Consider the following 14,356-nt stretch of genomic DNA (forward strand, 5'->3'; position numbering starts at 1 on the left):
GAGCCCTTATTATAGAAAGCATTTATAATATTTATCAGCTCACAGTTCTATCATCGCAAGCAGTAATTTACAACATCATTGGATTTTTTTTTAAGCTTTTTTCTTTATTATGTGGAACCTCTGGGTCTTAGTTGTGGGAATCAGTTTTTAATTTACAGTTGTATTCAAACTTTAGACACTTGAATATCATTTGGCAAGTATTTGAGATAGGAATGTCATTATTTGTGTAATACATCTTTTTAAATCAACCTACTATTTAAACTTAAATTCATTTATTTTAAAGGAAGTGTAGTCTCACTGCCTTAAATGGAGTACCTGTGTCACTCACTATCAGTCTTTGTTTTTATTGAATTTATGAATGTCCGGTCAGATACTGTGGCCTGTTGCAAAAGCTCTGAACTTTCTTGGTCTTGCATCTTGTTAGGTGGGAAAATGAGCATCTGTTAGGGTGCTCTGAAGGCACTAGCCTGAGAGAGTCCCTTTGTGGTAATCAGAAAGATAGCAAGAGAGATGAGGCCTCCATTGAGGCAGTATCTGGTGCCTTGTCTGTGTACTCCTACCTCCTGAGTCCTTCACTTCCCAAGGGGGACTTCCATCTGATTTTGTATGCCCGATGTTACCTCCTAAGAGGACTGGAAGAGAAAGATCTGGGTGGCAGAGGTTTTTTTGACAAAGGCATCAGCTTCCCGTCATGTGGGTACTTTTGACATGACTCAGTAGTCCTTCCTTGCCAGCTCTGACCCACCCAACCCTTAGTCATGACCCCCACACTTACCAGGACTTCTTTCCAGTAGGAGACCACTGTCTGCAGCATCAGTGAAGATGTCCACTCCAGACCCACCCCTGGGCGGAACTCCTCGACCAGGCCCTTCACCAGGCCCAGGCCCCTCCCCTGGAGCCATGTTGGGCCCTAGCCCAGGACCGTCCCCTGGCTCTGCCCATAGTATGATGGGACCCAGCCCAGGCCCTCCCTCAGCAGGACACCCCATCCCGACCCAGGGGCCTGGAGGATACCCACAGGACAACATGCACCAGATGCACAAGGTAGGGAATCCTGCACCCCATACCCCCTTATACCTGTCCCCATGGCTACAAGCAGCTTCTGGACTGAGGGTCTCTCTCTCTCTCTCTCTCTCTCTCTCTCTCTCTCTCTCTCTCTCTCTCTGTGTGTGTGTGTGTGTGTGTGTGTGTGTATTGGTCCCTCTTTGGTGGGGGTGACTTGTGGAAAGCCTTCCCTTGGCCTGACTTAGTTTACATACCCACCCTGACTGGCTAGGTTTACATGATCAGAGGTAGAAGCTTAAGTGGTGTGCCATGGCTGTAGGGAGAGCAGGCAGCTGTGCCACCCTGTGTCTCCCATCCCTATTGTTCTATGTGGGAATGAATAAAATGAGTATATAATGATACAAAGAATAAAGATAACAGTATAATGAATAAAAATGTCTAAGTCCCTAAAAGAAGGCCTACTACATGTGGTTCTCTCCGCTTGGGCTGCTCTGTTCACCCAGGTAATTACAGAGCAAGGCAGTGGACTTCCTTTACTCCCCACACTATCCCATACTTGGGACCACTGACAGACCACTTACCTGAGCTGACTAGGGTTGATTTTGCCAGTGAGGTGGGAAAACCTTTTTGTACACAAATAGTTCTCCTTTCTCTTTGTGTTTCCTCAGTAGTAAGTTGGAAGATACAGGAAATAATCCTCTTTTGTGTGTTGACATTTAAAGAAAAAGGACCATTTCCAAGTGTCAGAGACCACTGGAGGCCTTGGAGGTAGAAGATACAGATGATGCAGCCTGGGGGCAAAGGTTACCTGCTAAATCCCTCCAACTTGTGTCTTTGTGTACCTCATTCCACTCATAACCCCCACCCCATTAGGTGTGGGTGGGTATGTGCCCATTTTACAGTGAGGTAGCAGGGTCTGGTCACTCAGTAAGTCTGCCCGGCAAGTCATTGGCAGAACCGAGCACGAGTTATCTCATCTCTCAGGTTCTCTCTCCACCCCAGACCTGTATCACCTCTATTTGCGGTATCCCCCTTCCCCATCTTTGTATACTTATGTCAACTTTGGTATGGCATCCATCTGTTACTCCCCTGCTGGGAAGCTGTTGGGACATCCCATCCCCCAAAATACTGATTAAGATCAGCTGCTCTCCCAACCCCTCAACAACCCTCTTCCCCCATCCATTTTGTTTCTTGTTTCTGGAATCTGTTACATACACTCCATGCACATTTGACTTCAGATGCTTACCATGTGGCGCTGTGCTGGCACAGTATTAGGAGCCTAGGAGCTGGGGTCTGGGGTCTGGTGCCTGCACAGAGTTCTCACTCTAGTGGGGAGATGGGCCTACTAGGCAGCTCTTCCAGCCAGAGAAAAAGGGTATGGAGGGTGGGTTTGCCCTCAGGGGTTTTGTCAGTACCCCATGGGCCCTGCCCTTTTCCTGTATGTGTAGTCACCCTCTTGCTCCTGGCTCTGCTCTTCTTCCTTCTCTCGTGGTACATACTGAACTTTGGTTGGCTTTGCTTTGTCAGTTAGAGTGAGTTTCTGAGAGCAAGACGTGCATTATTAACCAGGGCCATGCAGAATGCTGGTGAGAGTGTCAGGGGAAATGCCTTCTTTACCAGACATTCCCATGGGGATGTACTTATACCTTATGCCTCCCAACTAGCAGGGTGGAGGCGGTTCTCCTATTGTCACCAATTTGTGGGTAGGAGCTTCTGTCCTTCAGCTTTCCAGTCTCCCAAGGAAGAGGGTCCCTGATCTGAAGCTCTGCGGTCACAAGTTCTATGACTGACAGGGAGCTTGTGTCCTGGTTCAAACTGCTCCTGCTCCTGCTCAGGAGCTGTCACTCATGTCTTTTCCTTGTGGGATTTTAACAATGTGAAGCTGTCTCCTGCTCTTCTTCCAACCCCTTAGTCCCACTGTTCTTTCTCCTCCAGACCACCAGTCTCCCAGGTAGCACCCTCCACCGGGTGGCATCATTTTTATGCATCTGCTTGACACTGAGCGGGTGTTAAGGACCACGTCTTGGACCTGAGCTGTTTGGTCACTCTGGTGATTCCGTAAATGCCATGACTCTGGCGGGTGTACATTTTCAATGACATTGAACTTCTCTCAGGCAGTGCTTTGCTGATCTTACCTTGTCATTGCGCACTCTCCTAGCCAATGGAGTCCATGCACGAGAAGGGCATGTCAGATGATCCCCGCTACAACCAAATGAAGGGGATGGGAATGCGGTCAGGGAGCCATGCAGGGATGGGGCCTCCACCAAGCCCCATGGACCAGCACTCTCAAGGTATTGTTTTATTTCTCTTCCTTGTATTTGTCACTGCCAGGGACATTTTGTTAATCAGATCTCCCACAGATGGATTCAGTGTGGACCTAGGACAGATTAGCCAGCCTGTGGGAAACCCTGCCATGGAGGGTTGTTAGGTCTAGGGTGACTCTTGTTTGACTTATGAAAATGAAATCATGTTGCTGTCCTGTCTCAAGATAGGAGCTTTTGTAAGCACTGCAGGAAGGTTACTATCTTTCTTAGAAATCACTGGACGTGACTGCGAGTGACCACTGAGATCCATGTGTTCCCACAGGTTATCCCTCGCCCTTGGGCGGCTCCGAGCATGCCTCCAGTCCAGTTCCAGCCAGTGGCCCATCCTCAGGCCCACAGATGTCAACTGGGCCAGGAGGGGCCCCATTGGATGGTGCTGACCCCCAGGCTTTGGGGCAGCAGAACCGGGGCCCAACCCCATTTAACCAGAACCAGCTGCACCAACTCAGAGCTCAGATCATGGCTTACAAGATGCTGGCCAGGGGGCAACCTCTCCCTGACCACCTGCAGATGGCAGTGCAGGGAAAGCGGCCAATGTCTGGGATGCAACAGCAGATGCCAACACTACCTCCACCCTCTGTGTCCGCTACAGGACCTGGCCCTGGCCCTGGCCCTGGTCCTGGGCCGGGACCAGGACCAGCACCTCCAAATTACAGCAGGCCTCATGGTAAGGCCTGCCCTCTGGGTGGGAAGGGGTTGTAGTGCAAACTGGAGCTGGGGCTGCAGTGTAATGCAGACCTGGAATCGGCTATCCATAGACTTCCCCCTCAGGATAGCATAGTGCCTGGCACTCTGGGTGCTCAGGCAGGTGGGGCTGCTATGGTGGTAAATATTCTCTAGCTCCTCCTCCCCCTCCCCCATGCCCACACCAAGGATACACTATGTCCTGGGAGCCCAGGCAGCCCTGGAAGTGGGTGCAGGTGTGAATATATGTTATATCTATTTGTTTGTTTATTCTGGTGTGTAGGTATGGGAGGGCCCAACATGCCCCCCCCTGGACCCTCAGGTGTGCCCCCCGGGATGCCAGGCCAGCCACCTGGAGGGCCTCCCAAGCCCTGGCCTGAAGGTATGTTTCCTTCTAGCTTGGTGACATGTTTGTGCCTTGAGTCCTGTTATGAGCTTGCTGCAGGTTAGAGAGAGGGCTAAGGACACGTCCTTACTTCTTTCTGTTATTTTCTCTGAGTCTCACTGGTCCCTGGCTATTCCCAAGAGACTTGGATTTAGTTCCCCCTCCATGATTCCTGCCCACTCTTGTCTTGTGGGTCCTGGAGTCTATTTAAATCAAGAACCAGCAGAAAAAAACCAGCAGAAAAAAATGAGTCTACATTATGACTCAAGTGAGAGACTATGGGACAGCAAGCCTGAAGCTGCAGAATCAATCCTTTAGGAAGTGGTGCTTCTGAACCTGAGGTTACAGTTGATCACCTTCCCTCCTGGGAAAGCACACTCCAAATGCTTAGGAGATAGACTGGATAACAAGGAGATAGACTGTGTAATCTCTGTTTGATGTGAAAGGTAGTCATCATTAAGGATTTGAGGATCCTATTTTTCAAAGTAGTGGACCAAATCGACTTGTTCCCCATGCTTGAGGTTTAGAACCCGGGGTTTAATGATCAAGGGACTAATCACTTCAGTCTAGTTCAGTTAGAACCATGGTTGATGAAGGTCAGGATGACTCTAGTCCTCTGAGGCACAATGCAGCAAGAACAAACCCTGGGTCAGCCCTTGGGTCAGTCAGAGATTTCAGAAAAGGGAATATAGGCTGAGCTCTAAAGGAGACTTGAATCCTGAGTCTAGAGGGAGCAAGAACCCTGAGTGAGAAGTGGCTGCAGCTCAGTGAAAGATGGGGGGTGCCTCTTACACAGGTCTTGTCAGCCTTGGGAATTAGTTTGTCTCCAGTGCAGCAAGCACCCAGGGGGCTTTTCATTTCTACCCAGGAATTAACCCAGAACTGAATACTCTTGAGCCTGCTGCTTGTCTCTTCCAGGACCCATGGCGAATGCTGCTGCCCCCACAAGCACGCCTCAGAAGCTGATCCCCCCGCAACCCACAGGCCGCCCCTCACCTGCTCCCCCTGCCGTACCTCCCGCCGCCTCCCCTGTGATGCCACCCCAGACCCAGTCTCCAGGACAGCCTGCCCAGCCCGCCCCCATGGTACCACTGCACCAGAAGCAGAGCCGTATCACCCCTATCCAGAAGCCTCGGGGCCTAGACCCTGTGGAGATCCTGCAGGAACGGGAATACAGGTGAGCACATGTGCTGCCACCCCTCACCTGAGTCAGCCCTATCACACGTTGGTGTGGATCACCATTCTAAAGACCAGTGGACCTTGTAATAAGAAATCAAGCGCCTGCCTCTCTCCCTCGCCTCCCAGTTCCTAACTTGTGTGTAGCCTTCCAGAGGAATTTCTGTGTGTCTCCAGGCACAGGGGCACATATAGCATTTTCCCCAAATGGTTGATGATGTATGTATATTATTGCCCCCCATAGCAGTATATCTTAGAGATCATCCCCTTTCTGTCCAAAAGCTTTTTTGTGGCTATGCCATAATTTACTAAGCCAGTTCCCTGGCTGAATGGGCATTCGGTTGTTTCTAATCTTTCATTGAAACAACACCATAATAAATACAACTTTGCTTGTTAGTCATTTCACATCTGACACACTAAGCCCCTAAAAATGGCATTATTTGAATATAGCAGATGTACATGTAAAAATTTTGTAAACTCTACGAAACTGCCCTCTGCAGAGAGTGTATTTTGGAATGAAAGTGCCTTGTTCTCCTCGCCCACACAGTGTATTATCTAACTTTTGGTTCATCAGCGTTCAAAAAGCAATCCTCGGAATTTTGTAGTGGACGCTTCTCAATCACAGCTAGTTGCTAGTTGCTTTGTGTAGGCCTCCTGGGCGCCAGGTGTGATGCCAGGTACCCACCCAGTAGATCTGTAACACTGTCCCACACCATTGGGGTGCTAAGATTCACTCCCTGAGTACCTTCCCTTCTTTCCCCATTGCATTTGTAATTTACTCAGGACCAGCCTCCCTAGGTAAATGTAAACTCCCCAAGAGGGACAGGATTGTGCCTGTTGACCTTAAGTCCCCAAATATGGTAGTAAATCTTTGATTGTTGCTGGAGTGCATTTTTAATCCCTGTCCCCAGGCACTTTCCCTCCAGCTCCATCTAGATGACATGAAAATGACCATCTATTTGTTCTCAAGTCTCTCTGTTCCTCATGGGCCTGTGAGAGAGCAGCTCATTAGTCCCCAAGCCCTGTAAACCCTTAATCCTTGTTTGCCCTCTTTTCTTTTTTTTTCCTTTAATAAATTTTATTTTTATATTCCCCATACAATTGCAACCCCCTTATTTTGACCCCAATCCCTCCCCTCCCCGCCCCCCACCCCCCCATAGAGTGTCTCTGGTTCATAGTTGTTTGTTGATTTTGATTTTCACTTTCTTATAGTTAATCATTTGCCTGGTCCCTTATTTAAGTTTTTTAGATTCCTGCTATGAGTGAGACCATCCGGTATTTTTCTTTTTCTTTTTGGCTTATTTCGCTGAGCATGATCCCTTCCAGCGCCATCCATGTTGCTGCAAATTGCATGTGTTTATCTTTTTTGAATGCTGAGTAATATTCCATGGTGTATATGTACCACATCTTCTTGATCCAGTCATCTATTTTGGGGCATTTGGGTTGTTTCCAAAGCTTAGCTGTTGTAAACAGTGCTGCTATAAACATAGGGGTGCAGGTGCTCTTTGGAATTGATGTTTCTGTGTCCTTTGGGTAAATACCTAGGAGTGGAATTGCTGGATCATATGGAAGCTCTATGTTTAGTAGGTCCAGAAATCTCCACACAGCTCTCCATAGTGGTTGGACCAGTTTGCGCTCCCACCAACAGTGCAGGAGAGGTTCCTTTTTCTCCACATCCTCGCCAACATTTGTTGTTGCTAGTTTTTTTAATATGTGCCATTCTCACTGGTGTAAGATGGTATCTCATGGTAGTTTTGATTTGCATTTCCCTGATTATAAGTGATGTTGAACATTGTTTCATATGCCTGTTGGTTTGCCCTCTTTTCTGCTAGGTCCTCCTGGCAAACTCTCTCAGATTCCCTACCCCCCATCTTGGAAGATGTGCTCTTCTGCTCTTTGTCACCTGGTCTATACATATATGTTCCTGGCCTCCTTGCTCTCACCCTCGTTTGTGCAGTTTTTCCAGAAAAGCAGTTTGAAATCTTTTTTTTGCACTTAAATTATATTAGCTTTATTCCTTGGGCAGAAATCTGTCATTAGCTTCACATTCATCCAGTAAATTCTTTGTTCAGCCCCTGCGCAATGCTCTGTCATCACCTACCTCATTGTGCCAGTTCCTTTTTTAAATTTCTTTACCCAGTTAGTCTCATTCCTGCCTCAGGGCCTTTGCACAGGCTGTACATAATACCTTGTGGTCATTTAGGCCCTCATTGCTGAGGTTTCCTCATAGGAAACCTATGTCCACCCCCCTCACCTCCAGCCCCCTCCTCAAAGTACTTGCCACTCTCTGGAATTAGTGGAAATATTTGATTTTTTTTTTAAAGATTTATTTATGCATGTAAGAACTGGGGTACAGGCCAGAGGTGGGGGTGGATGAGAGGATTCACCAAAAACAGAATGGGGAGCAGAAGAGGCAGACTGATGGAAATACACTGTGGAGGGGAGCAGCGGGTGAGACAGGAGAGGTCTGTTGGGCCAGCTCCCTGGCTGGGGATTGAACTCATGCTGCAGAGGTTGCCGATAGCTTCACCATGCTGTGCTTAAACCCTTTCGCCACATGGGAAGCCGAATATTTGATTTTTTAACTGCTTTATGATCTATCTACCTGATAAGTCTGTGAACTCTCTGAGAGCAACAACAGCCCTGTAGTCATCTTTATAATGTTGAGGCCCTACACCTGCACATAGTAAGTACTTTTGCACATAGTAAGTACTCAGTAAATATTTGGCAAGACTGAGTATGGGAATTATTTCATATGGACGTCAGACCATGACTATGGTTGCCGAGGCGGCTACTCACTTCGGGACTCAGAGACTAAATAGATTCCCCCACCCCTATGTGTCATCCATCCCAGGCTGGGATGGAGACCCTGGTCTGCTGAACTCTCGAGACTGGCTCACAACTGCTGAAATGACATAAGCCAGCTGCTCCCTGTCTCATTTCCTATTTTGTGACTGTTCTGTGTTGTGGCTGACATCCTTTTCTGAGCCCTCTCCTGCTTCAGCATCAGCAGCTGCTGCCCTCAAGGATGGATTCTTCTGAGGCTTTAAGGAGAGGAACCAGGTGAGTTCCTTATAAATAGACAAGCTCTCTAATCACCTGTCCTTTTTTTCTGCCTCATTCACAGGCTGCAGGCTCGCATTGCACACCGAATTCAGGAACTTGAAAACCTTCCCGGGTCCCTGGCCGGGGATTTGCGTACCAAAGCTACCATTGAACTCAAGGCCCTTAGGCTGCTGAACTTCCAGAGGCAGGTGGGTGCAGTCATTGATGCTTAGATGCAAAGAACTGCTCTATGGGCATTTACTAAATGTACCTAGACCATTAAAAGCAGGAGTACCCTCCCACACTTGTCCTTTCTCACCATACTCTCCACATTAGTGAAACAGTGGCCAGTTGAGGGATGAGTAAGTGGCAGTTGCCAGCTTGAAGCAGGATATCTAGCTGCCTTTTTTCTAAGAGCACTGTACTTTTGAATGGCCTGTGGGTAATTTTGCCTGTGAGTAAAGACAGATCTGAAGACCTGAAGGTCTGAGAGGTCCTTTGCTAGATGTCAGAAGTAGCCATTTCTTGACATGTGCTTGGCCTCCCTGCAGGCATCCTCCAGACAGCATCTAGAAAGGGACCTTGTGGAAGCAGCAGTGATTTGCCTACCTAGCTTGCAGTGTCTACTTGTACATGTAGTATGGACATCACACAGCTGTGCACATGGCCAGCTTCTCCTCTTCCTTTCTAAAGCTGCGGCAGGAGGTGGTGGTGTGCATGAGGAGAGACACAGCCCTTGAGACAGCCCTCAACGCAAAGGCTTATAAGCGCAGCAAGAGGCAGTCCCTGCGCGAGGCCCGCATCACTGAGAAGCTGGAGAAGCAGCAGAAGATTGAACAGGAGCGCAAACGCCGGCAGAAGCACCAGGTATGTTTCCAGCTGTGTACCTGGGTTGTCATAGCTCACACTCGGTCAAGTGTGATTAAATACAGTTTCTCTTTTCTGCTCATTATATCAGAATTCTAGGTCCTAAGAATATATTAATGGACAAAAACAAATGGAAGGGGAAAGGTGGGCTGTGATCAAATACACATGTGACATCTGGGGAGGTGATGGGTGCAGAGAGTCATGAGACAGGGGTGAAGAGTGATGGAGGAGCTATTTACACAACATGGTTGGGAAGATTCACTCTGAGGAGGTGAGATCCCAGCAGAGACCAAGGGAAGGAATCGCAAGAATACAAGAGTGAAGAAAGAGCTTTGCAGGTAAAGGAGAAGGTACAGAGTCCATAGGGCTAGAATGTGCGGGTGTGTTCTTTGCAAAACAAGAATCCTGCTATAGCCAAAGTGGAGTGAGCAGTGGGGAAAGTGGGAGGAGGTGAGGATGGGGAGAATGTGGAGGGCCTTGTGGGTGAGGGGATGTTGGACTTTTGCTCTGAGGAAGGTGGGAACTTTTCTAACTTAGGTTTTTACAAGATCATTCAAGGAAACAAAAATCTCTAATCCAGTAGGATTTGGGGGATTCTGTTGATTGCTCATTTTTCTTTCTTTCTTTCTTTTTTTTTTTTTTTTTATTTTATACAAGCACTGGGTACAGTCAGAAGCGCAGGAGGGTGAGAGAATTCACCAGAGCCAGAGCGGGGAACAGAACAGGCAGACTGACGAAATACACTGCTGAGGGGAGCAGCGGGCATGACAGGGGAGGTCTGTTGCACCATGTGGGACCCTTGCCGGCGGCCGGGGAACAATCCGGTGCTGCAGAGGCTGTGCGCAGCTACGCAGCCCAGCATGCAACTGCTGCGCCACCAGGGGAGGCCCGTGATTGCTCATTTTTCTAAAGTTTTCCTTTGATAGTATCTATTTCTGGTATAGTTTAAAGTAACCAGAAAGCCGACACTCAACATTAACCATTGTTAACATTTTGGTATATGTCATTCATCCTTAATTTCAGTATGCATGTGAAAATCAAAGTTTTAAATAATGACCTTTCAAAAAATACTTAGATTTGTTGAAACATGACTCATAACGTCTATGTTGTTTTCTGTCAGCTTCCAGTAATTGATAAAACTATTTCTCTGGGGATATGTAGAGTATTTTAACTTTTCATTGTTAAAAATAACACTGGGATAGGCATTTTTGGTCAATCTTAGCTATTTCCTTAAAACAAATTCCTAGTAGTGGAGTAACTTGGTTGAGGGCAGGCACATAAAATGCTATGTTGCCCAGCCAGCTTGATTGTGTCTGAGGGCGGGCCTCTCTCACCACACCGTTATCAAAACTGAGTCGTCGTCTTTTTTTTTTTTTTAAGATATTTATTTATTTATTTATAAGGATTTATTTACTTATGCATACAAGATCTGGGGTCTAGGCCAGAGGTACAGGGGGTGAGAGGATTCACCAGAGACAGAATAGGGAACAGAACAGACAGATCTACTGAAATACATTGCTGAGAGGAGCAGCAGGCGAGACAGGAGAGGTCTGTTTTACCTTACGTGGGTTAGCTCCTTGGCTGGGGATCGAACTCAAGCCATTGCTATAAAAGTGCTAAGACTTTTAACTCTTCTGCCCCAGCAAGCCCCTCAAAACTGAGTCACGGAGAATGCAGAAACTCATAGGCAGTATTATGGTGTTAAAGTATTGTTTTGATTATAACCTATTGTTTCTAAATGAGATGTCTGTTAAGCTCCATCTCGCTTGAGGAAATGTCACAGTGACTCCCACCAGGCACTAGTCCTCTCTCTTTTGTGTATCCTGCAGGAATACCTCAACAGCATTCTTCAGCATGCCAAGGATTTCAAAGAATATCACAGATCAGTCACAGGCAAAATCCAGAAACTTACCAAGGCAGTGGCCACATACCATGCCAATACAGAGCGGGAACAGAAAAAAGAAAATGAGAGAATTGAGAAGGAGAGAATGCGGAGACTCATGGTAAAATTCTGCTTTAGTGACTTTGTGCCCCTTTGTACATTGGGTGTTGTAGGCCCAAAGGATCCATTATCCAGTATTGTGCTGAGGTTTGTAGATGGGCTAGAGAGAAAAAAGGATTTAGGTTTCAGATCTTTGCCTGGTCACTTTGACCATCACAATGAGATATTACCTTGCTAGTTACCTGGCTGTTCTCTGGTACCCTGGTTGTGAGAGCCACCAATGGCATGGTCTCAATTCCCAGTCCCCACCCACAGCATCTGATCATTTAGTCATAGATGATGCTCTAACTGAGCAGATATGACAGCTGTTCCTGTGTGTGCAAAGGCAAGGAAAAGGATGAGAGGCGGATCCTCGCATGAAAAGAACACCGAAGAGAGTGAAGTCAGGCGAAGGAGTGGGGATTGGTGGAGTGGTAGGGGCATAATCCACCAGGTGGGAGATCTGGAGGGAGCACCTCCTAAGAATAGAGGAACCAGCCAAGGTCAAGGGCAAAAGGTAGGAGACAGCCAACTGAGAGAAAGCACATGGTCCCTGGAATAGCCTAGTGTGGGGCAAGAGATGCAGGTCTTGTGGGGACTTGCAGGCTACTGGGAAGGCTTTGGATTTAATTTTGTACATGAGGGAGAGCCAAGGACGACTGAGCTGGAGGTTTGTGTGATCCAATTTATACTCAAAGTCAGGAGGAACAGGGGTGGGAAGTGGAGCAGGGGTGGGAAGTGGGCATCTGTGGAAGTGATATGGCTTGGACTGGATGGAGAGAGAGGTTTGGTCTTTGGGTATGTTAGTGAACAGGAAGGACAGGACTTGCTACTGACTTTTTAAAATGCCTTCCAACAGGATGTGATGTTGTCTGTGTATCAGATCCCTTCTGGGCCTAGTACTGGGTAGGAGTTGAGGAAATACTGAAGGGAGAGTTGATAGATATATGAAGGCCTATGTAAAGCCACAATGTTGGGTATGAGCTAAGCACTCTCTAAATGCAGGTCCAATTGCTGGTTAGTAACAACCCTCAGTGGGCTTCTTGACTCCAGTTTTGCCTGCATTGGGCAGAGTGTCTCAGCAGCCACCACCATAATTGCACGCTTTTTGCAGGCTGAAGATGAAGAAGGGTACCGCAAACTCATCGACCAGAAGAAGGACAAGCGCTTGGCCTACCTCTTACAGCAGACAGATGAGTATGTGGCTAACCTCACAGAGTTGGTGCGGCAGCACAAAGCTGCCCAAGTTGCCAAGGAAAAAAAGAAGAAGAAGAAAAAGAAGGTTTGTTTGGTGGGGTAGGGGTGGCTGCTTTGGCGTAAGTGGCCTAGAGGTGCATCTTTGTCTGAGAGCAACTGTATCTCTATTTCCAGAAGGCAGAAAATGCAGAAGGACAGACACCCGCGATCGGACCTGATGGTGAGGTGAGAAAATGGGATTTTATTCTCATGGAAATGACAGCCCAGCCCCAGACCTTAGGTCTGTTTTCTCCTGTAATATTTTTCCTTTTTATTTTTTTTTTTAATTTATTTTTTTTTTTAAGATTTATTTATTTGTTTGCTTATTTATTTATACAAGCACTGGGTACAGTCAGAAGCGTGGGAGGGTGAGAGAATTCACCAGAGCCAGAGCAGGGAGCAGAGCAGGCAGAAGGACCGAAGTACACTGCTGAGGGGAGCAGCGGGCTGCAGGAGAGGTCTGTGCGCCATGTGGGACCCTCCTCCGGTGGCCGGGGAGCAGCTGGGGATTGAACCGGTGCTGCAGAGGCTGCGGGCAACTTCGCAACCCAGCGCTCAACCGCTGAGCCACCGGGGAGACCCTATTTTTCCTTTTTAAATGACAAAAGCCATGTGATGATGGTAAGAATCCAGGTTTGTCCCCTGCTATATCCTACCCTCCTTGATCCCATGCCTGAGAGGCCACATTGTTAAGATCTAGATGTCTTTCCTTCCAGATCTTTTTCTGTGTGTGTGCCATTATCTCAGACTCATAGGTTAGGAGCAGAAATGCAGAGAATTCCTGAGTATGCATCACACAGATACTCCATTTTCAAGTACTATCAGTTTTTCCTGAACCATTTGAGAATAAGAAGGGTTCCTGATGGCTCTTTACCACCACACATTTCAGCGTATATTTCCTAAAATCAAGATCATTCTTTTCCACATCTGTACAATCATCAAAAACAGGAAATAAATACTGTTGTAATAGCATGAGCTAATTCACAGCCCTTCATCAGGTTTTTACCAGTTGTCCTTACATTATCCTTCTAGCCGCAGAAAACCCTGGGTCATGCGTGGCCTTCTGGTGGTCCCTGTAGTCTCCAGTGAGCTTCAACAGTTTCTCATTTTTTCTTTTGTTTTCTGACCTTGACATTTCTAACGGGCAAGGCCAATTTGGGTTTGACTGGTGCTTTCTTGTAAGTAGATTCAGAAGATCCTGAAGTGACACTGTGCTCTCAATATGTCACACCTAGAGTTCATGGCACAAATTTGTTAAATCACTGGTGATGTTCTTTGATCCCTTGGGGTTGGCCAAGAACTTTCCACTGCAGAGATACAATTTTTCCTTTTGTGATTACAGAGTACCTTGTGGGGAGATACTTGAGACTACATAAACACATTGTAACTCCTCAAACTTCCACCCATTATATCATTGAGGTCTTTGCCTATACCAGTTTCCACTGGATGGTTACAAATGGCAGTTTTCCCCTCCATTGTTCTTTCTGCCTCTATTCATGATAAGGAGAAGCTTTCTCTTTCCTATTTGGCCATAGTTCACCAGTCCTTGATACCAGTGCACAGATTCCTACTTAGTTTAGTCCTTTACCATCATCAATTCGTTTGATGCTCAAATTGTTCATTTGGACTTAATAGGAATCCCTTCAAATTTGC

At 47.2% G+C, this 14,356-nt stretch overlaps 1 protein-coding gene across 1 annotated transcript in view; it reads left to right on the plus strand.

Annotated features, from left to right (window-relative positions):
- Positions 1-822: 822 nt before the first annotated feature.
- SMARCA4 (SWI/SNF related BAF chromatin remodeling complex subunit ATPase 4) overlaps positions 823-14,356 on the plus strand; it is a gene marked incomplete at both ends in the record, with an annotated part of 72,947 nt that continues 59,413 nt past the window's right edge. The window contains 10 exons of the mRNA XM_084249964.1: positions 823-1,044; positions 3,164-3,296; positions 3,592-3,996; positions 4,297-4,395; positions 5,317-5,575; positions 8,702-8,828; positions 9,313-9,486; positions 11,316-11,489; positions 12,582-12,749; positions 12,839-12,889. Coding sequence (XP_084106090.1) covers positions 823-1,044; positions 3,164-3,296; positions 3,592-3,996; positions 4,297-4,395; positions 5,317-5,575; positions 8,702-8,828; positions 9,313-9,486; positions 11,316-11,489; positions 12,582-12,749; positions 12,839-12,889 — 1,812 coding nt within the window. The remainder of the gene's footprint in view (positions 1,045-3,163; positions 3,297-3,591; positions 3,997-4,296; positions 4,396-5,316; positions 5,576-8,701; positions 8,829-9,312; positions 9,487-11,315; positions 11,490-12,581; positions 12,750-12,838; positions 12,890-14,356) is intronic.

Source organism: Talpa europaea, assembly GCF_964194135.1.
Source record: "Talpa europaea genome assembly, chromosome: 12".
Lineage (NCBI taxonomy): Eukaryota > Metazoa > Chordata > Mammalia > Eulipotyphla > Talpidae > Talpa > Talpa europaea.